Source organism: Bos indicus x Bos taurus, chromosome 3 (genome assembly GCF_003369695.1).
Source record: "Bos indicus x Bos taurus breed Angus x Brahman F1 hybrid chromosome 3, Bos_hybrid_MaternalHap_v2.0, whole genome shotgun sequence".
NCBI lineage: Eukaryota > Metazoa > Chordata > Mammalia > Artiodactyla > Bovidae > Bos > Bos indicus x Bos taurus.
The window spans coordinates 80,372,860-80,390,813 of NC_040078.1; the positions used below are offsets into that span (position 1 = coordinate 80,372,860).

General features: G+C 45.9%; 1 protein-coding gene and 1 pseudogene across 2 annotated transcripts in view; one reads left to right on the plus strand and one right to left on the minus strand.

Annotated features, from left to right (window-relative positions):
• Positions 1-9,775, minus strand: part of AK4 (adenylate kinase 4) — a 96,246-nt gene extending 86,471 nt beyond the window's left edge. Inside the window, exons 1-2 of one of the 2 annotated variants that reach the window (XM_027537013.1) lie at positions 9,757-9,775; positions 8,954-9,225 (exon numbers count right to left, since the gene is read on the minus strand). In XM_027537013.1, coding sequence (XP_027392814.1) covers positions 8,954-9,098 — 145 coding nt within the window. In that variant the 5' untranslated portion in view covers positions 9,099-9,225; positions 9,757-9,775. Of the gene's footprint in view, positions 1-8,953; positions 9,226-9,424 lie in introns of both variants that reach the window. The other variant, XM_027537012.1, reaches the window with a different exon arrangement.
• LOC113889770 lies at positions 1,526-2,662 on the plus strand (annotated as a pseudogene).
• Positions 9,776-17,954: the final 8,179 nt, after the last annotated feature.

The window sequence follows — 17,954 nt, forward strand, 5'->3', positions numbered from 1 at the left end:
GTACTAAAAGGTCCTGAGACCCAAACAGTTGAGAATGGGTCAGTTAAGGAAACAATGGTATAGCTGTATGATAGGAGTATGCAGCCAATTTTTTAAAAGAATATGGTAGGTTGATAAACACTAGTAGAAACCAATGTCCAAGCTATAATGCTAAGTTTTTTAAAAAAGGACAGGAAAAAAAAAAAAAAAGGACAGGGACTTCCCTAGTGGTCCAGTGGCTGTACCTGTGCTCCTAACGCAGGGGGCCTGGGTTCTATCCCCGGTCAGGGAACTAGATCCCACCTGTCACAACTAAGAGTTCCCATGTCACAAGTAAAGATGTTGTGTGCCGTAATTAAGACGTGTGCTGTGTGTGTTAGTTGCGCAGTCTTGTCTGACTTTTTGCAACCTCATGGATTACAGCCTGCCAGTCTCCTCTGTCCATGAGATTCTCCAGGCAAGAATATTGGAGTGGATTCCCATGCCCTCCTCCAGGGGATCTTCCCGGTGCTATGCTATGCTAAGTCACTTCCGTTGTGTTCGACTCTGTGTGACCCCATAGATGGTAGCCTACCAGGCTCCCCCGTCCCTGGGATTCTCCAGGCAAGAACACTGGAGTGGGTTGCCATTTCCTTCTCCAATGCATGAAAGTGAAAAGTGAAAGTGAAGTCACCTAGTCGCGTCCGACTCTTAGTGACCCCATGGACTGCAGCCTACCAGGCTCCTCCGTCCATGGGATTTTCCAGGCAAGAGTACTGGAGTGGGGTGCCACTGCCTTCTCCGGGATCTTCCCAAACCAGAGATCAAATCCAGGTCTCCTGCATTGCATGAGGATTCTTTACCGACTGAGATACCAGAGAAGCCCGGGTGACATGGCACATCAAATAAATAAATATTTAAAAAAGAAAGAAGGGCAAAACAAAGTATTGATATACATGTACATTTTTTAAAGAGGTACCACTAAACATACATATATATATATACACACACACACACACATATTTTTAGGATGAAATCCAAGAAAAGTAAAAAGTACGTATCCCTGTGGAAAGTAACTGGGGAACCAGAGGTCAGGGATGGGAGAGATTTTCCACACCATTCCTAGTGTATCTGAACATTTTACCACCTGCATGTATTATGTGTGTGCTCAGTCACTGAGTCATGTCCACCTCTTTGCAACCCCATGGACTGCAGCCCTCCAGGCTCCTGTGTCCACAGGATTTTCCAGGCAAGAGTGCTGGAATGGGTTGCCATTTCCTGCTTCAGGAGATCTTCCCAACCCAGGGATCAAACCCAAGTATCTTGCGTCTCCTGTATTGGCAACAGATTCTTTACCACTGCACCACCTAGGAAGCCCTCTACATGTATCACCTTTTTCAAAAAATCAAGAGTGTAATAAAAATTACATTGAAATAGTACAAAGCATTAAACTCACATCGAAGAACAGGTTGTAATGCCACTGGAAAATATTAAATGATACACTGTGAAATAAAACAAGCCATTTTCAAAACAGTAACACATAATATATTCTTAAAAAACTGTCGGGAAGATATTCTGCACATAAAAAATATTAAGTTATTATTTCCTCCTAGTTAGTGCAAATACAAATTTTTTACTTCCTCATCTTTCTTGCATTTCTAAACCTTGGGTAACTTAACGTGAACTATTTATACAATCAGAAAATCAATGAAAGGCCTCTTTCCTGGATGGAACCATGGAGAGTGCAGAAAAGAAGAAAAAGAAGGTTCCTGCTGTGCCAGAAATCCTTAAGAAAAAGGCAAAAGAATTTTGCAGAGCTTAAGATAAAATGCCTGAGAAAGAACTTTGCCCAAAAGATGCTTTAAAAGGTAAGGAGGAAGTTAATCTATGAAAACGCTAAGCAGTATCACAAGGAATACAGGCAGATGTACAGAACTGAAATTTGAACGGTAGGATGACAAGAAAAGCTGGCAACTTCTCTGTGCTGAGGAACCCAAATTGGCATTTATCATCAGGATCAGAGGTATCACTGGTGTGAGCCCAAAGGTTCAAAAGGCGTTGCAGCTTCTCCATCGCCATCAGATCTTCCAAGGCACCTTTGTAAAGCTCAGCAAGGCTTCAAGTAACATGCTGAGAATTGTGGAACCATACATTGCATAAGGTGTTACCCAAACCTGAAGTCAACAAATGAACTGATCTACAAGTATGGTTATGGCAAAATCAACAGAATTGCCCTGACAGATAACATGATGCTCAATCTCTTGGCAAATATGGCATCATCTACATGCAGAATCTGTTTCATAAGATCTACACTGCTGAAAAATGTTTCCAAGAAGTAAACAACTTCCTATGGCCCTTCAAACCGTCTTCTCCATGAGGCGGAATGAAGAAAAGGACTACCCATTTTGTAGAAGGTGGAGATGCTGGCAGCAAGGAAGACCAGATCAACAGCCTTATTAGAAGGATGAATTAAGGTATTTACCACTATTTTTGTAATCTGCTCACTTAATAGAGACTGCTTTCAAGCTGAAAAGAAAGAAAGAAAAGAAAAAAGAAAACCAAAGAAAGCGTTTAAATACACAAGTATAGGGAATTCCCTGGCAGTCCAGTGGTTAGCACTTCACACTTTCACTGTTGAGAGCCCGGATTCAATCCCTAGCCAGGGAACTAAGATCCTGCAAGTGTAGCAGTACCAATGAGGGGGTGTGGGGGTGGGGGTGGGGATGTTGAAAAATACAAATATACACAAAAGTATGTGTATCTATGTCTATATTAAATAAAATATTTAGTAAGCAAAAAAGTACATGAATAAAGCAGCACCAGGGTGGCGCAACAGTAGAGTCCCCCTGCCAATGCAGGAGATGCAGATTCGAATCCTGGCTTGGGAAGATCCCCTGGAGAATGGAATGGCAACCCACTCCAGCCATCTTCCCTGGAGAATCCCATGGACAGAGGAGCCTGGTGGGCTGCAGTACACAGGGTCACAAAGAGTCAGACAAGACTGAGCAACTAACACTTTCACTTTTATCTGCTGAATGGACTATAATATAGAAACTTTAAATGGTTTTGAAGAAGTGGTAAGAACACAGGAAAATGCTCACAATATCCAAGTGGGACGCCAAGTTAGTTTGTTGGGGACAGCAGGGCAAATATACAGGAAAAAAATAACTTGTTAGAATTTCCTAGTGTCAGTGTGGAATAGTGGGTAATTTTCACTCGCCTTTTCAGTTTCTTTCACAGCTTCGCATTTTTCAAATTTTCTACACGGCATGATTTTGGTCAAAAAAAACTACTTTTAAAAAATGACCAGGACTTCCCTGGTGGTCCAATGGCTAACGCTCCATGCTCCCAATGCAGGGTGCCCAGGTTCAATCCCTGGCCAGGGAACTAGATCATGCATACCGCAATGAAGACTGAAGATCCTGTGTGCTGCAAATAAGACCTGGCACAGGCAAATAAATACTTTTTTTAAGTGGATTTCCATTAAAAAATGACCACACTGAAAAGAGGCTCAGATTCAACTATGCATGTGTGAAAGTCAGTCTTATTGTCATGGGACCTTATTCAAGTCAAACAGTTCTCTTGAAGTATGTGTGAAAACCCTCAAAGAAATGAGAAAAACAGGGGGGTGTACAAGTGGACCTGCAGACAGGAGAGATGCCTCCAAACTTGTCAGGTCCTTGACCTACATCCTGAGTCTCACCAAACGAGGGAAAAAATATGGAATATCCCATACTCTAGAAATAGCAGACTAAGCCAAGACTTTGTATGATCTCCAAAAACATGAACTATTAATATTTAATGTTGTTCTAAATACATTGGTGAACATTAGTCTCTTTAATACAACTTCTCCAATTGTCAGACGTTTTCATTCTTACATAAGAAAAGACACACATTTATACTTAATGAGCATTAAAAAAAAAAAAAAAAAACCTGAACCTTCTGAACTAGATCATCTTTTCAGGAGAGGCTCAGCCCATAGACTAATTTGAAATGCCAATTCCATCTGCAAACCTCAGCAAGAGCTGCAGTTAATATTAATTAAGAGCAGAAACAGGTTTGTTATTGAACATCTTTTCTCTCAAGTCCAGGATGCTTCCAAATGGAAACTTTCCAATTTCCCTGCACTTTAGATAGTAGATCCAGTACAAACCTTAAAACAGGAGTCTCACACCTTTCAGAGGGAGGTTTCATTCACTGATCACTCAACAAATGAAGGTATCACTAAATATAAATGGGGGCGGTGTTTGTTTTGGGCCACACCATGCAGCATGAGGGACTTCCATTTCCGACCAGGGATTGAACCTGCACCCCTGCAGGGGAAGTGGGAGCATGGAGTTTCAACCACTGAACTGCCCAAGTTCAGTCCCAAGGTTTGGGGAATAGTGGTTTTTGGTATGTATTTTCTTATTTGGCTGTGCCAGGTCTTTGTTGAGGCTTTTTAGTTGAGACATGTGGGATTTTTTCTTTTTCTTTTTTTTTTCAGTTTCAGCATTTGGACTCTTGTGGCTCACACCATAAAGAATCTGCCTGCAATGTGGGAGACTCGGGTTCGATCCTGGGTCAGGAAGATGCCCTGTAGAAGGGAATGGCAAAAAAAAAAAAAGGGAATGGCAATCCTCTTCAGTATTTTTGCCTAGAGAATTCCACGCACAGAAGAGCCTGGTGGGCTATAGCCCATGGGGTCACAAAGAGACGGACACAACTGAGTTACTAACACACATTCATGCTCTAATTCCCTGATCAGGGATCAAACCCAGGCCCTCTGAGATGGGATCACAGTCTTAGTATAACCACAGGCCTTCTTCTATATCCTCTGCTTTAGCTCCTCTCTGAAGTACCTGCTGCTGCTGCTAAGTCGCTTCAGTTGTGTCCAACTCCGTGCGACCCCACAGACGGCAGCCCACCAGGCTCCGCCGTCCTTGGGATTCTCCAGGCAAGAACCCTGGAGTGGGTTGCCATTTCCTTCTCCAATGCATGAAAGTGAAAAGTGAAAGTGAAGTCTCTCAGTCGTGTCTGACTCTTCACGACCCCATGGACTGTAGCCTACCAGGATCCTCTGTCCATGGGATTTGCCAGGCAAGAATACTGGAGTGGAGTGCCATTGCCTTCTCCTAGATAATAGTATTTGATGCAAATTTCCTGAGTTGCTTTGCTGATGTGAAACCCTACTCCACCAAACGGAAGAACTATTTGGTGACCATGAGCACATAGCCCCAGGCCTCCTGGAGCCTAAGGACAAATAAGTTTAACCCCTGTAACACCACTCTGCTACCTCACCATCAGGCAATCAGAGAACTGTACACTGGCTGATCCTGTACCCTGAGACACTCACCTGCCCTTTAAAAATGCTTTGCAAAAACCCTTTAGGAAGCCTCAGGATTTTCAGGGCATAGGCCACCTCCTATCATGGACTTGCAATACACCTTTCTTCGCTCCAAACTCTGACGTTTCAGTTTAGCTTCACTGCACAATCCGGCACATGAACTTGGCATTAACATTAGCCACTGGACTACCAGGGAAGTCCCAAATTTTAATGGAACTCTATTGAGTACCAGCTGTGTGTGTGTGTGTGTGTGTGTGTGTGTGTGTGTGTGTGTGTGACATTCATGCATATGTATGCAAACACACACACACAAAAGCTAATATTTTTTATGACAGTGTCCCAGCTTCTGGCAACTTAAGAGAACTCTCCCATCTATTTACTCATTCAGTGTGCTAAAAAAAAAAGTAAGCCAAAAATTTGGGGGTGGATCTTCAAATAAGGTATTTGATAAGTCTCAGCCTGCAGAGCTTCAGGCAGACCAGGCAGAGCCAACAGGTGACAGATATCACAAAGCTCATCTGAGATCCATAGTAAACACAAACTTTTATCACAAATCAGAGCTAATTAAGCAGAATGGACTTAATCACTAAAGGCTGTTTGACTCTTCTGGGAAAGATGTAGATAGAATTTATGACGGTGTCTTCATCAGACTTGTTGAACTCCTTTTATTCATTAGGCATTTGTCAGATCCATCCTTTAAGTCTCTCAGTGGCAACTGGACTATGGTGAAGGTAGAAAAAAATACTGCTATAGCCCCCAGCACCTAGATCACTGACATACAGCAGGTATTCAGGAGGTATCTACTGGATAAATCAGAATACATTAGCTGCACTGCATCAGAAGTGTATGTGACAGCAGCAATAGAATTCACAAGCTATGTGCAAAGAGATGAATTTTGCCAGGGCAGGTGAGGGAAAATTGCCCAAATGTAATAAGTAGCCACTCCTTTCCTGGAAGAGCACCTTTTCACCAGGCAGTAACGGCAGGAAAACCATGTGGACAGGAGTATGCCCCAACCCTGCAGGTTGCAGCAGATGGCCTGAGCTACTTTCCAATTCAAATTCTTACCAAGGTTTTACTTCCTGGGATTTTGCTGCACTTCAGCATCTCCTGCAAACCTTCAACTATAAAGGGGCACCTACGGAGCGGTCATTGTGCTTCTCTGCCAGGAAATTAGTGAAAAGCAAACAGCAAGTAACAGAAAAATAAATGCTGTGGAATGGTTTCTTATTTACCAGGCAACGAGCCTGTTAAGACTCATATCTTCTGAGAAAAATAACCCAAGAGCACCCTCCAAGTCCACTAGAAACAAGCCACTTTCAAAACAGTCATTGTCCTTTATTTGTCCTCTTCTTCTTTCCCCTGATAGTGCTTTTGTTTTTTGGGGGTTTTTTGGCCCACAGCACAGTGGATCCTAGTTCCCTGACCAGGGATCGAACTTGCATCCCCTACACTGGAGGCACAGAGTCTTAACCATTGGATGGCCAGGGAAGTCCATTCTTGATTAAGTTTTACTTGATTCATGCATAAACTACTTGATTCCCAACAGAAAAAGATAATTTAAACATTGCAGAGTCACTTTTTACTCCAGGGAGAAACACTGGCAGAGAAATGAAGGCACTTGAAAGAGAACGGAGACTAAAATTCTGAACAAAGGAAAATTAAAATGAACAAAATAAGGGAAAACAACAAGTGGAAAAGTTTTCAAACCCCCTAAAAAAGTGCAGAAACAAGCGACTTCCCATCACATTCTCTTCAAAAAAGCAGAGTGGGCTTCCCTGGTGGCTCAGTGATGGATAATTCTCCTGCCAGTGCAGGAGACATGGGTTCAATCCCTGAATTGAAGAGAGAATTCTAAAAGGCAAGGAGAAACTAAACCCACATACCACAACTATTCACAGTGCTCTAGAGCCAGGGAATGGCAACTACCTGAAGCCCACGTGCCCTAGAGCCAGTGCTCTGCAACTTGAGAAGCCAGGATGAGAGGCCTGAGTGCCGCACCTAGAGAGTAGCCCCCACTCTGCAACTAGAGAAAAGCCCAAGCAGCAAGGAAGACCCAGCACAGCCAAAAAAATAAATAAGTAAATCATCTTTTTTAAAAGGAAAGAGCCACTAATTCAGTCCCAGGATGGATGGTGCAAAGCCTTCATGCCAGAAGGAGGCAAGTTACCGAGTCAGGTACAGAGAAGGCAGAAAAATGGGCTCAATCCCACCTAGCAGTTTCCTCACCTCATTATACCCACTGAGAAGCCCCACCTGACCACAAAACCCACCTGGCCACCTAGAGCCAGCCTACCCTCTCACAGTTCTCCCCCCACCCAAACTGCATTCCAAACAGGAAAGGAGTAAACTGCATTTGAATGTGTTATTAAAATTAAAATAGACCCAGTTGTGGTAACAATACCTGCAAGAGAAAATTCCAGGTGCAATCAGGTATACAGGACGCAGCCTTCTGAATGTTGAAGGGTGGGGAACAGCATTATTGAAAACCAAAATAAAAGTTTGCTCTTAAAACCTGCTTTAAGAAATAAGGAGTAAAATTCTGCCTTTGAGATACTTCTTAATTCCCCGCCTCTTTCAGGCTTTCCGTTTTCCAAGCACCGTCCTCCACCCACCTCTGTCAAACTAATCTGTGCTTTTGTAAAGAAGATACCGTAATAGGCTATAACCACCTAGGAACAGATGAAAACAGAAGACAGAGGGAAGCACCCAGTTTGCAATAACAAGTTTTCATAAATGAGTTGCTAATTCTGCATCCCAGAAGGGCCAACTACCTCGCAGCAGCACCACAACTACCTACCTCTCGCCTTTTAATGCCAATTCATTATGAACTCGTGTGAACGCGGGGTGGGAGGAGAGGGGAGAAGGGCCGCACTGACAGGCTAAGGAGAGCAGGCGACCTGTAGCCCCAAATTAACCAGGCAAGCCAAGGGAGGCGTTCTCAAGAAGCCATTTCCAAGGAGGCTGGATTCAAACTGTAATTTGTCAGATCAAATCTCCTAGTCTCCTAAGGGTCAGGCCCCGGCTTGAAGAGGAGGGGAAGTTACTGGTGAGAGTTTACCTTAGAAGGCGGCAGGGAACAGACAGGCCTTTCAAAGCCACCCAGGGCTCTGCCCAGAGGCCCCGGGAGGCGTGGAGGGGCTGGAGCGGCGCGCGGCTGCGAGCCCCGCGGCGCCACAGGTTCCCCAGCGCGCGGCAGGGCCCGACTCCCACAGGTGGGCGGCGCTCGGCCCGGGGGGCTCTGGCGAGAGGAGGGGATGCTACGGATCACCAGGGACGCGGTGAACTGGGTGGGAGACGGCCAAGCGGTGGGATGGCTTGGTTTTAAGGAAGCCGGGCGAGAGAGAAGCTCCGGGTTTTCAGCTGCCGCGATCTGCTGGTTGGTGACCCGCTTTTCGCCAAGGCAAGAGCAGCCCGTGGCGGGGTGGGAGTGGGGCTCGCGCCCCTCCTACCCTCCGCCCAGCTAGCCTCGGCCTCCTCCCGGGCGCGGTTAAGCCGCACGGCCGCGGGCCACCAGCTGCATGCGCCCCGGCACGTAGGAGCCTGCACTACCACATGCGGGCGGGGGAAGGGCGCCCGGGGACCGAAGAGACTCAGCCCCTGGCTGGCCCTTCGCCTCCCAGCCTCACCGGATCCCGCGTCCGCTCACTCGCCCCCGCTCCCTCTCACCCGTGTTGGCCTTGATGTTCTCCCGCAAGAAGTGGCCGCTGGAGAGATGCTGAAGGCCAAAGTTCTGGGCTATCCTCTGGCACACGGTGCCCTTGCCCGAGCCCGGCGGCCCAAGGATGACCGCACGCAGGAGTTTGGAAGCCATTGCCTCGGAGAGGAGGGGGAGGCCGAACTGACAACCGGGACAGCGGCCTCGGAGAAGCCCCGGGAACTTTGTTTCTTCTGCCCCTGCCTCTGACACCCTGGGCTCGCGCGGAGATTCGCCGCCGCCCCTGCAGGGGAAGGAGAGACTTTGAGACAACCCCTCCTCTCCGCCCCGCGCCTGGGCGGCTCGAGGGCGGAGTAAGCGCCACGCTACACCTCCCCGCCCTCAACGCCCCCACTCTGCGATCCCGGAGAACTCCCGAGCGCCCGCCCCTGGCGGGGGTAGCCCTCGGGAGCTTGGAGTGGGGTCAGCCCGGCCAGGCCCACCTCGATCCTTTCCTATATCTCGTGCCCCACGCCCAGTCCGAGGAAGGGGTCGGGCATCCCCACGCCAATCTCCACCGAGTGAGACAGCCGGAACAGGCGGTGACTCCAAGTGCGCCTCCAGTAGCCCCACGCCGCGGCGGCCTGGGGGCTGAGCCCCAACCCGGGTCCCCGCACGTGGGCAGCGTTTGGTCCGCGCCTCCGCCTCTCCCCGGCGGCTGTCACATCCCCGGGAGTGGCAGCGGCCGCCTCCGCAGAGGTCTGAGGGATGCTCTCGTCGCCGTGGAGCCAGAGTCCGGCGCCTCTCCACCCGGAGAAGTCAAATAAACACACACCTTGGCCGGGACGCGGCCCTCTGCGAGGCTTCTAGCCCAGATCCCGCTGGGCGGCGCCGCCTCCGCCCGCCCCCACTCGGAGCCCCGGCCGGCCGCGCGGGGCTCGCGCCTTACGTAAGCCGGGAGACCGGCTCCGCGCTAGCCGGCAGCCTGCGCTCCCCACCCCGCCCCAGTCCTGCCGCTCCGCTCCCATCCGTCCCCTCCGCGACCTTGCTCCCCGAGACGCCGTGGGGCCCGCGGGGCAGAAGGAGCGTGGAGAAGACGCACGCGCCAGAAACCCCTCTTTTGCGGTAGGTTAGGGAGCCGGTCTCCTGTGGAAAGGAAGGAAAAATACAACTTGTTGAGTGCCTACTGTGCGTCAGTTTCGGAGCTAGGCGATTTCCGTGAAGCAGTAACAGTTCCAGGTAGGGCATGCACGATGGACGAAAAAGGAGGCTTGGAGTACGGCCCTTCATTCATTGAGTCAGTCATTCAACAAAGGTTTATTGAGCGCCTACTGTGTGCCAGACACTCTAGTCCCTCAGCATATAGCTGCGAACCAGAGATGGACTCCTATCCTGTGGAAGTTACATTTCAGCGGGACTTTTGAACTCTCAATTGCACGACTCCAAAGCGCAGGGTTCTTGAGTTAGAAGGAAAAGGGAGAGGGGAGGGGGAGTTAGGAATGATCCTGCCCTCAGGATCTCATAGAGTTAGGAATGATCCTGCCCTCAGGATCTCATACACTGGTTCCAGAACTGAAGAAGCCACGACGTTGGCACTAAATTAACAACTCAGTCCCAATGGATGCTATCTTCTCCCTAGCCTTCCCAGCGCATCCCAATATCCCAATCCATATTCTCTTTAAATCTGTTCCCGCCCCACACAGAGCCTTGATATTCCACTCAGACTTAGTGTGATAACCGCCTGCCCACAAGTCTCCAGCTTCCGGCCGTCCATATGTGATGCAGCTGCTAAAGTGCGAATCAATTTCCATTATTTCCTCATCTCAGATATTATCGACCCTTCAGCATAAAGGAAAAAAAAAATCGTCAGCAGGAGCACACAGGTGCCTTCCGTACACCTCTGCCATCTTTCCACAGGCCTTCTGTCTCCTGCCATTGCAGAAATCCCCTGCAGGATTCTGAGCACCCCCACACGTGGCTCACCAGTTCCGGAGGGACAGTGTGGAGAAGAGCCTACTCTAGCTTCCTGGCTGCTCTGTCTGTGTTGGGGGGCTGGGGAGGGGGTGAGAGAGACTGGCGTGGGATCCCAGGTCCCAGCCCTTCTCCTCCACACACTGATAGCCAGACAGAGCCTAGTCTCTCCTTACCCAGGAGCACCCCCAGGCTGCCAACCCCCGCACCGCCAACCCCAGGTCAGTATTTGTTCCAAAGTCCCCTTCCCCTGTCAAAACTACCTCAGTAATTTCCCTGGTGCTCCAGTGTTTAAGAATCCGCCTAATGCAGGGAGTCACAGGTTCGATCCTGGATGGGGGAAGATGCCACATGCCCTGGAAACTAAGCCCATCTGAGCCCAGCACTGCAACTAAGAGTAACTCCTGCTCTCCGCAACTAAAGAAAGCCCCAGCAAGGTAAAGGAGACCCAGTGCAGCCAAAAATAAATTAAAATTTAAAAACTATCTCAAAGTTCTGTGAACATCAGAGAGTTGTTATATAGAGCCCTTTTACCCTTCTTCTGGAAGCAAAGAGGGGAAAGAGCCTCTGGGGCTTTGGAGGGGATGACAAATCTCCCCTCTTCTTCCTGCCATGTGCCCTATAATATATAGCAGACACTCTGCAGTCCTTCTCCAACCTGAGCATGCATCAGAATGACGTGGAAGGCTTGTCAAAACTGACTGCTGATCCCTACCCCCAAAGTCTCTGATTCTGTGGGTATGAGGTGGACATTTCTAACTAGTCCCCAAGTAGAGCTGGGGCTGCCTATCTTGAGAGCTCACTTTGAAAACCACTGCTCTTAGGAAATCAGTATTCAGACATATGTGGTCTGGATTCCTCCACCTGCTGTGGGATCTTTGGCCCTTAACCTCTTTCTAAAATGAGATTGGATTTAGCTGGTGCCAGAGGTCCCTTTGTATTTACCAAGAATTGATTCTGTAAGTTGCCACAGGAAAGACAACTTCTAGCCCCCACAAACTAGATGTAGATAGCTTACCTTGCTATGTCCCAGTTCTTTTGCGTAGTTTTGAAATGTCTTCACCAACATCACCTTATGGTGTCAGGCAACTCTGCTAGCCACCCACATGAACATATATTATGAAACAAAAAAGGAGTTGTGACATAGGTAAACTTAAGAGAAGCCTGGCTGAGATTAGAACCTGACATTTCACAAGAGCCCCAATGGACCTTTCGTGTATATAGCCATCCTCAGGTCCCACAACTCAGCTGCTGATTGGAAGCAGTAGAACTGGAAGACGTGGGTTTGGGAGTCAAATACCCTAGGATTCAATTGCAGCAGCACCATTCACCAACTCTTCAAGCTCTTGATGTCTGTGAGCCTTAGTTTGCTTATCTGTAAAAGGGAAATAGTACTTATCTCACAGGTGGTGATAAGGCTTAAATGAGATAATGTATGTGAGAATTAGCACAGGACTGGGCATATAATAAGTATTTATTCATTAACATCATCATGATTAACCATGGAAGAATTGTATAGCCTCTCTGATCTCAGTTCCTGGATTATGAGCTAGTAATAAAAGCTGACTTAAAATTCAGCATTCAAAAAATGAAGATCATGGCACCCAGTCCCATCACTTCATAGCAAATAGATGGGGAAACAATGGAAACAGTGACAGATTTTATTTCTTGGGCTCCAAAATCACTGCAGATGGTGACTGCACCCATGAAATTAAAAGACATTTGCTCCTTGGAAGAAAAGCTATGACCAACCTAGACAGTATACTAAAAAGCAGAGAAATTATGTTGCCAACAAAGGTCCATATAGTCAAAGCTATGGTTTTTCCCATAGTCATGTATGGACGTGAGAGTTGGACCATAAAGAAAGCTGAGCACCGAAGAACTGATGCTTTTGAACTGTGGTGTTGGAGATTAAGCCATAATTTGGACAGCAAAGAGATCAAACCAGTCAATCCTAAAGGAAATCAGTCTGAATATTCATTGGAAGGACTGATGCTGGAGCTGAAGATACAATATGTTGGCTACCTGATGGAAAGAACTGACTCGTTGGAAAATCGAAGAAGGCAATGGCAACCCACTCTAGTACTCTTGCCTGGAAAATCCCATGGACGGAGGAGCCTGGTAGGCTGCAGTCCATGGGGTCGCTAGGAGTCAGACACGACTGAGCGACTTCACTTTCACTTTTCACTTTCATGCATTGGAGAAGGAAATGGCAACCCACTCCAGTATTCTTGCCTGGAGAATCCCAGGGACGGGGGAACCTGGTGGGCTGCCGTCTCTGGGGTCGCACAGAGTTGGACATGACTGAAGCGACTTAGCAGCAGCAGCAGCATTGGAAAATATCCTGATGCTGGGAAAGATTGAATATAGAAGAAGGGGACGACAGAGGATGAGATGGTTGAATGGCATCACCAACTCTATATATATGAGTTTGAGCAAGCTCTGGGACTTGGTGATGGCCAGAGAAGACTGGCGTGCAGCAGTTCATGGGGTCACAAAAAGTTGGATACAACTGAGCAACTGAACTGAACTGATGACAAAGTACCTAGCAGGCTTCCTGGCCCTTGCAAGATATTCCATAATGGTAGCTGTTCTTAACACAAACATTCTTGTAATTGGCTTCTTCTATTTCTTTTGCCTAGGGTTTTAAGTCCATTTGTAATATATATGACAGTCTTCAAAATAATTCACATCTATGTGTTAGTCTGTAGACAAACTGTAAACTCTGAGGGCTGAAACCAAATTGAATTTATTTTTCTACTTTCAAAAATATACAGCACTGGACTTCCCTGGTGGTCCAGTGGTTAAAACTCCATGCTTCCACTGCAGGAGGCACAAGTTCAATCCCTCGTGGGGGAGGATCCTGCATGCCACATGGTGAGGCAAAAAAAAAAAAAAAAAGATTTAGATAGATAGATAGCCCTGTGCCCATAGTAAGTAATCTGTAAAAGTTGGCAAATCTCACCACCCCCCTCCATCCTAACACGCTCACTATCAAGCTGTGTGGCCTCTCTGCAACTTTCCATAATATAAAGACTACGTTTGTTCATACTTTACACTTCCTTCATCAGATTCTCACAAGCTTGCAAAGAAGCTTGAGCAGAGATTCTCATTCCTATTTTACAAATGAGAAAAACCAAGGTCCTGAGAGGTGAGGTGAACTGCCCAAGATCACAGAACTAGCTGGTGACATGGTGGGGTCCAAACCCAGATATTCTCATTCCAGGCACAGTGCTCTTATTTACTAAACTTCAGTCATTTCCACACTACTTTCACAGTTTTGCCATAGTCTTCTAACATCTTGGCTGTAATCTGCTTATCATGTTTCTTTACATCGACTCGATTTGTTTAAATAATTTATTTGAAAAGGAAACTATATATAACTCACTAACCATAAATACAAAGGATACACTAAAATAAATGCAAGAAAAATAAAAGTAAGTTACCAAATTGCTCAAATCTACTTGTTGAGTTTCTGAGTTTAATCTTTATTTAAAAAAAAAATCTTTGTTTAAAGAAAAAAAAGATGTTGTTTACCAAGTGTTAGCCAAAAGATAAAAAGACATGGAGGATCTAAATGAGACTGTCTACAAACATACAGCTCAAAATAGAAAGGGAACACTTTCTTAACCTTTAGTTTATTATTATCCAAAGCCAGGTCCATGTACCACCTAGAATCAGCTCCATCTCCATATCCAATTATCTTTAGCTTCATCAGGAACGCTTTCACATACTTCAAAGTGTACCCTTGAAATGTAATTTAGTATAACTCACCAGGATTTTTTTTAATGATGTGACCTCAACCATAGTTCACAGATATGATGCCAATCCCATTTCAAACATTAACCCCTATGTCCCCCCCCACCCCCGTTCTTCACACTATCACTCTCCATCACTGTCTTTCTATCATCATTCAGGCTTCCTTCTATTGTATTTGATGAAGACTGTAGGCTCTTTGAACATAGTTGTTATATGAAAACTGAGTTTGCCTCATGGTGGATGTCAAACCAATAGGTATAACTGAGAGAGTCATTTCCTAGGCAGGTTGATAGGAAATCTAGGGGTCCCCAAGGAGAGAGGGGTCTGGAATTCTCAAGGAGGAAGAAAGGACAAACTTTTTTTTCTTTCTCCACATTCCTTAGGATTATATACTAATAATGTATCCTGCCTAAGGACAGTCTTTGGATTCAAACTTCTGTTATCTTAAAATGTTAATTAAGGGAGTAGACCTGGTCTTTACAAGGATGTATCTTGCCTGAGGACAGTGTTATCTTAAAATGTAAATTATAATGTAAAATTATATGTAAAACTAATACAATTATGTAAGGTTTAAAAATAAAATAAAATTAATTTAAAAAAAATAAAATAAATAAATAAATAAAATAAATTATGAGAGTAGGTCTGATGAGGTCTTTACACCCTCCAGACATTCTTTGGATTATATAACCTCATTGTTAACACTAGCAAGCGGGTACTCTTTCTGCCCTCTTCTGATGCCTATGTCAGAAGCTTTCTCTATCTCCTTTATACTTTAATAAAACTTTATTACACAAAAGCTCTGAGCGATCAAGCCTCGTCTCTGGCCCCGGATTGAATTCTTCTCCTCCGGGGGCCAAGAATCCCGGTGTATTCACGTGATTCAACAACAACCTTTCATAACCAAGTCAGAGATCAGGAAAAGGAAAAATTTATAGCTTGCAGCAAGTAAGGAGAACACTAGGGATCTTCCCCAAAGGAGTGTCTCTCCACACAACAAAATGGAGACGCTTTAAGCTAAGGCTACATGCATATTCAAGAAGAGGCTTGAGTAGAGGAGAAATGGGGCAAAGGTCCACGGAGTTCAAGTCTTAGTTGGTTGAAGTCCAGAGGGTCAGCACCATTCTGTCCAGAACCTGGCTAGGGGGGCCTTAGTTCCTCCAGAACTCAGACATTATTATGTATAGCCCTTAAGGAGGAGCTAGGACTCTACTTTATCCCTACACTGTTGTTTGACTGCTTTTTCTCTGTTCCTGCATTCCTTTGTCTCCTTAAGATTATCAGTTTTACCACAACTTGTTCAGGGATGAGCTTTGTATCTAGGCTTAGATCAAAAAATGGCTCAGGCCAAAATGGCTTCTCTTATGCCAAGAGAAGTTCTCTTTCTCCAGGGCCCCCCAGTACATCTGTTTACATAGTGACTTCATCTTGTATGTCAGGGCCTCCGCACAGTTAGGTATAGAGTCCAGACTTGGAGGGCAAATATTATCAAATGACTGACTCATGGCTGAATGCAGAGTGGGTAAAGTCCACAGGGACAGAAAGAAGGAATGCTAGCGACTTGGATACAGCAAGTTTCAGAAAAGAAAGATGTAAAATAATGGAAAAAGGAACAAGATATTAGCCCCAGATTGCCTGTCTCCTTTCTCCCTGCCGGGACTCATGAAAAACTTAGGACATCAAAAGGTTGTATTGAGAGAAGAATAAACAGGGAGGACTAACATGGCATTATGTGTAACAGCAGCACATTGTTACAAGTGAGTCATTTCCAAATTTTACTAGTTCACATGGTTATTAAACTATAACATCTTAACAGTTATTGAAAAGAGGCAGCATTATCTGTTTTACAAGGTTGCTCTCAGATAAAAAAAAAAAAAAAAAGTTGTTCCCAAACTGGTCTGGGATAATCCCACATGCCTCAGAGCTACTAAGCCTGTGTGCCACAACTACTGAGCCCGGGCTCTAGAGCCTGGGAGCTGCATTAAGAGAAGCCACCTTCTCCTCCTGCTCCCAATTCCTCCCACTTTTCCAATGAGTTAGCTCTTCGCATGAGGTGGCCAAAGTGTTGGAGTTTCAGCCTCAGCATCAGTCCTTCCAATGAACACCCAGGACTGATCTCCTTTAGGATGGACTGGTTGGATCTCCTTGCAGTCCAAGGGACTCTCAAGAGTCTTCTCCAACACCACAGTTCAAAAGCATCAATTCTTTGGCGCTCAGCTTTCTTCATAGTCGAACTCTCACATCCATACATGATAACTGGAAAAACCATAGCCTTGCCTAGACAGACCTTTGTTGGCAAAGTAATGTTTCTGCTTTTTAATATGCTATCTAGGTTGGTCATCGGAGAAGGTAATGGCACCCCACTCCAGTACTCTTGCCTGAAAAATCCCATGGATGGAGGAGCCTGGTAGGCTGCAGTCCATGGAGTCGCTAAAGTTGGACACGACTGAGCGACTTCACTTTCACTTTTCACTTTCATGTATTGGAGAGGGAAATGGCAGCCCACTCCAATGTTCTTGCCTGGAGAATCCCAGGGACAGCAGAGCCTGGTGGGCTGCCGTCTATGGGGTCGCACAGAGTTGGACACGACTGAAGCGACTTAGCAGCAGGTTGGTCATAACTTTCCTTCCAAGGAGTAAGTGTCTTTTAATTTCATGGCTGCAATCACCATCTGCAGTGATTTTGGAGCCCAAAAAACTAAAGTCTGACACTGTTTCCACATCTATTTCCCATGAAGTGATGGGACCAGATGCCATGATCTTCATTTTCTGAATGTTGAGCTTTAAGCCAACTTTTTCACTCTCCTCTTTCACTTTCATCAAGAGGATTTTTAGTGCCTCTTCACTTTCTGCCATAAGGGTGGTGTCGGCTGCATATATGAGGTTATTGATATTTCTCCTGGCAATCTTGATTCCACCTTGCGCTTCTTCCAGCCCCGCGTTTCTCATGATGCACTCTGCACATAAGTTAAATAAGCAGGGTGACAATATACAGCCTTGACGTACTCCTTTTCCTATTTTGATCCAGTGGATGTTGGCAATTTGATCTCTGGTTCCTCTGCCTTTTCTAAAACCAGCTTGAACATCTGGAAGTTCACGGTTCATGTATTGTTGAAGCCTGGCTTGGAGAATTTTGAGCATTACTTTACTAGCGTGTGAGATGACTGCAATTGTGAGGTAGTTTGAGCATTCTTTGGCATTGCCTTTCTTTGGGATTGGAATGAAAACTGACCTTTTCCAGTCCTGTGGCCACTGCTGAGTTTTCCAAATTTGCTGGCATATTGAGTGCAGCCTTTTCACAGGATTT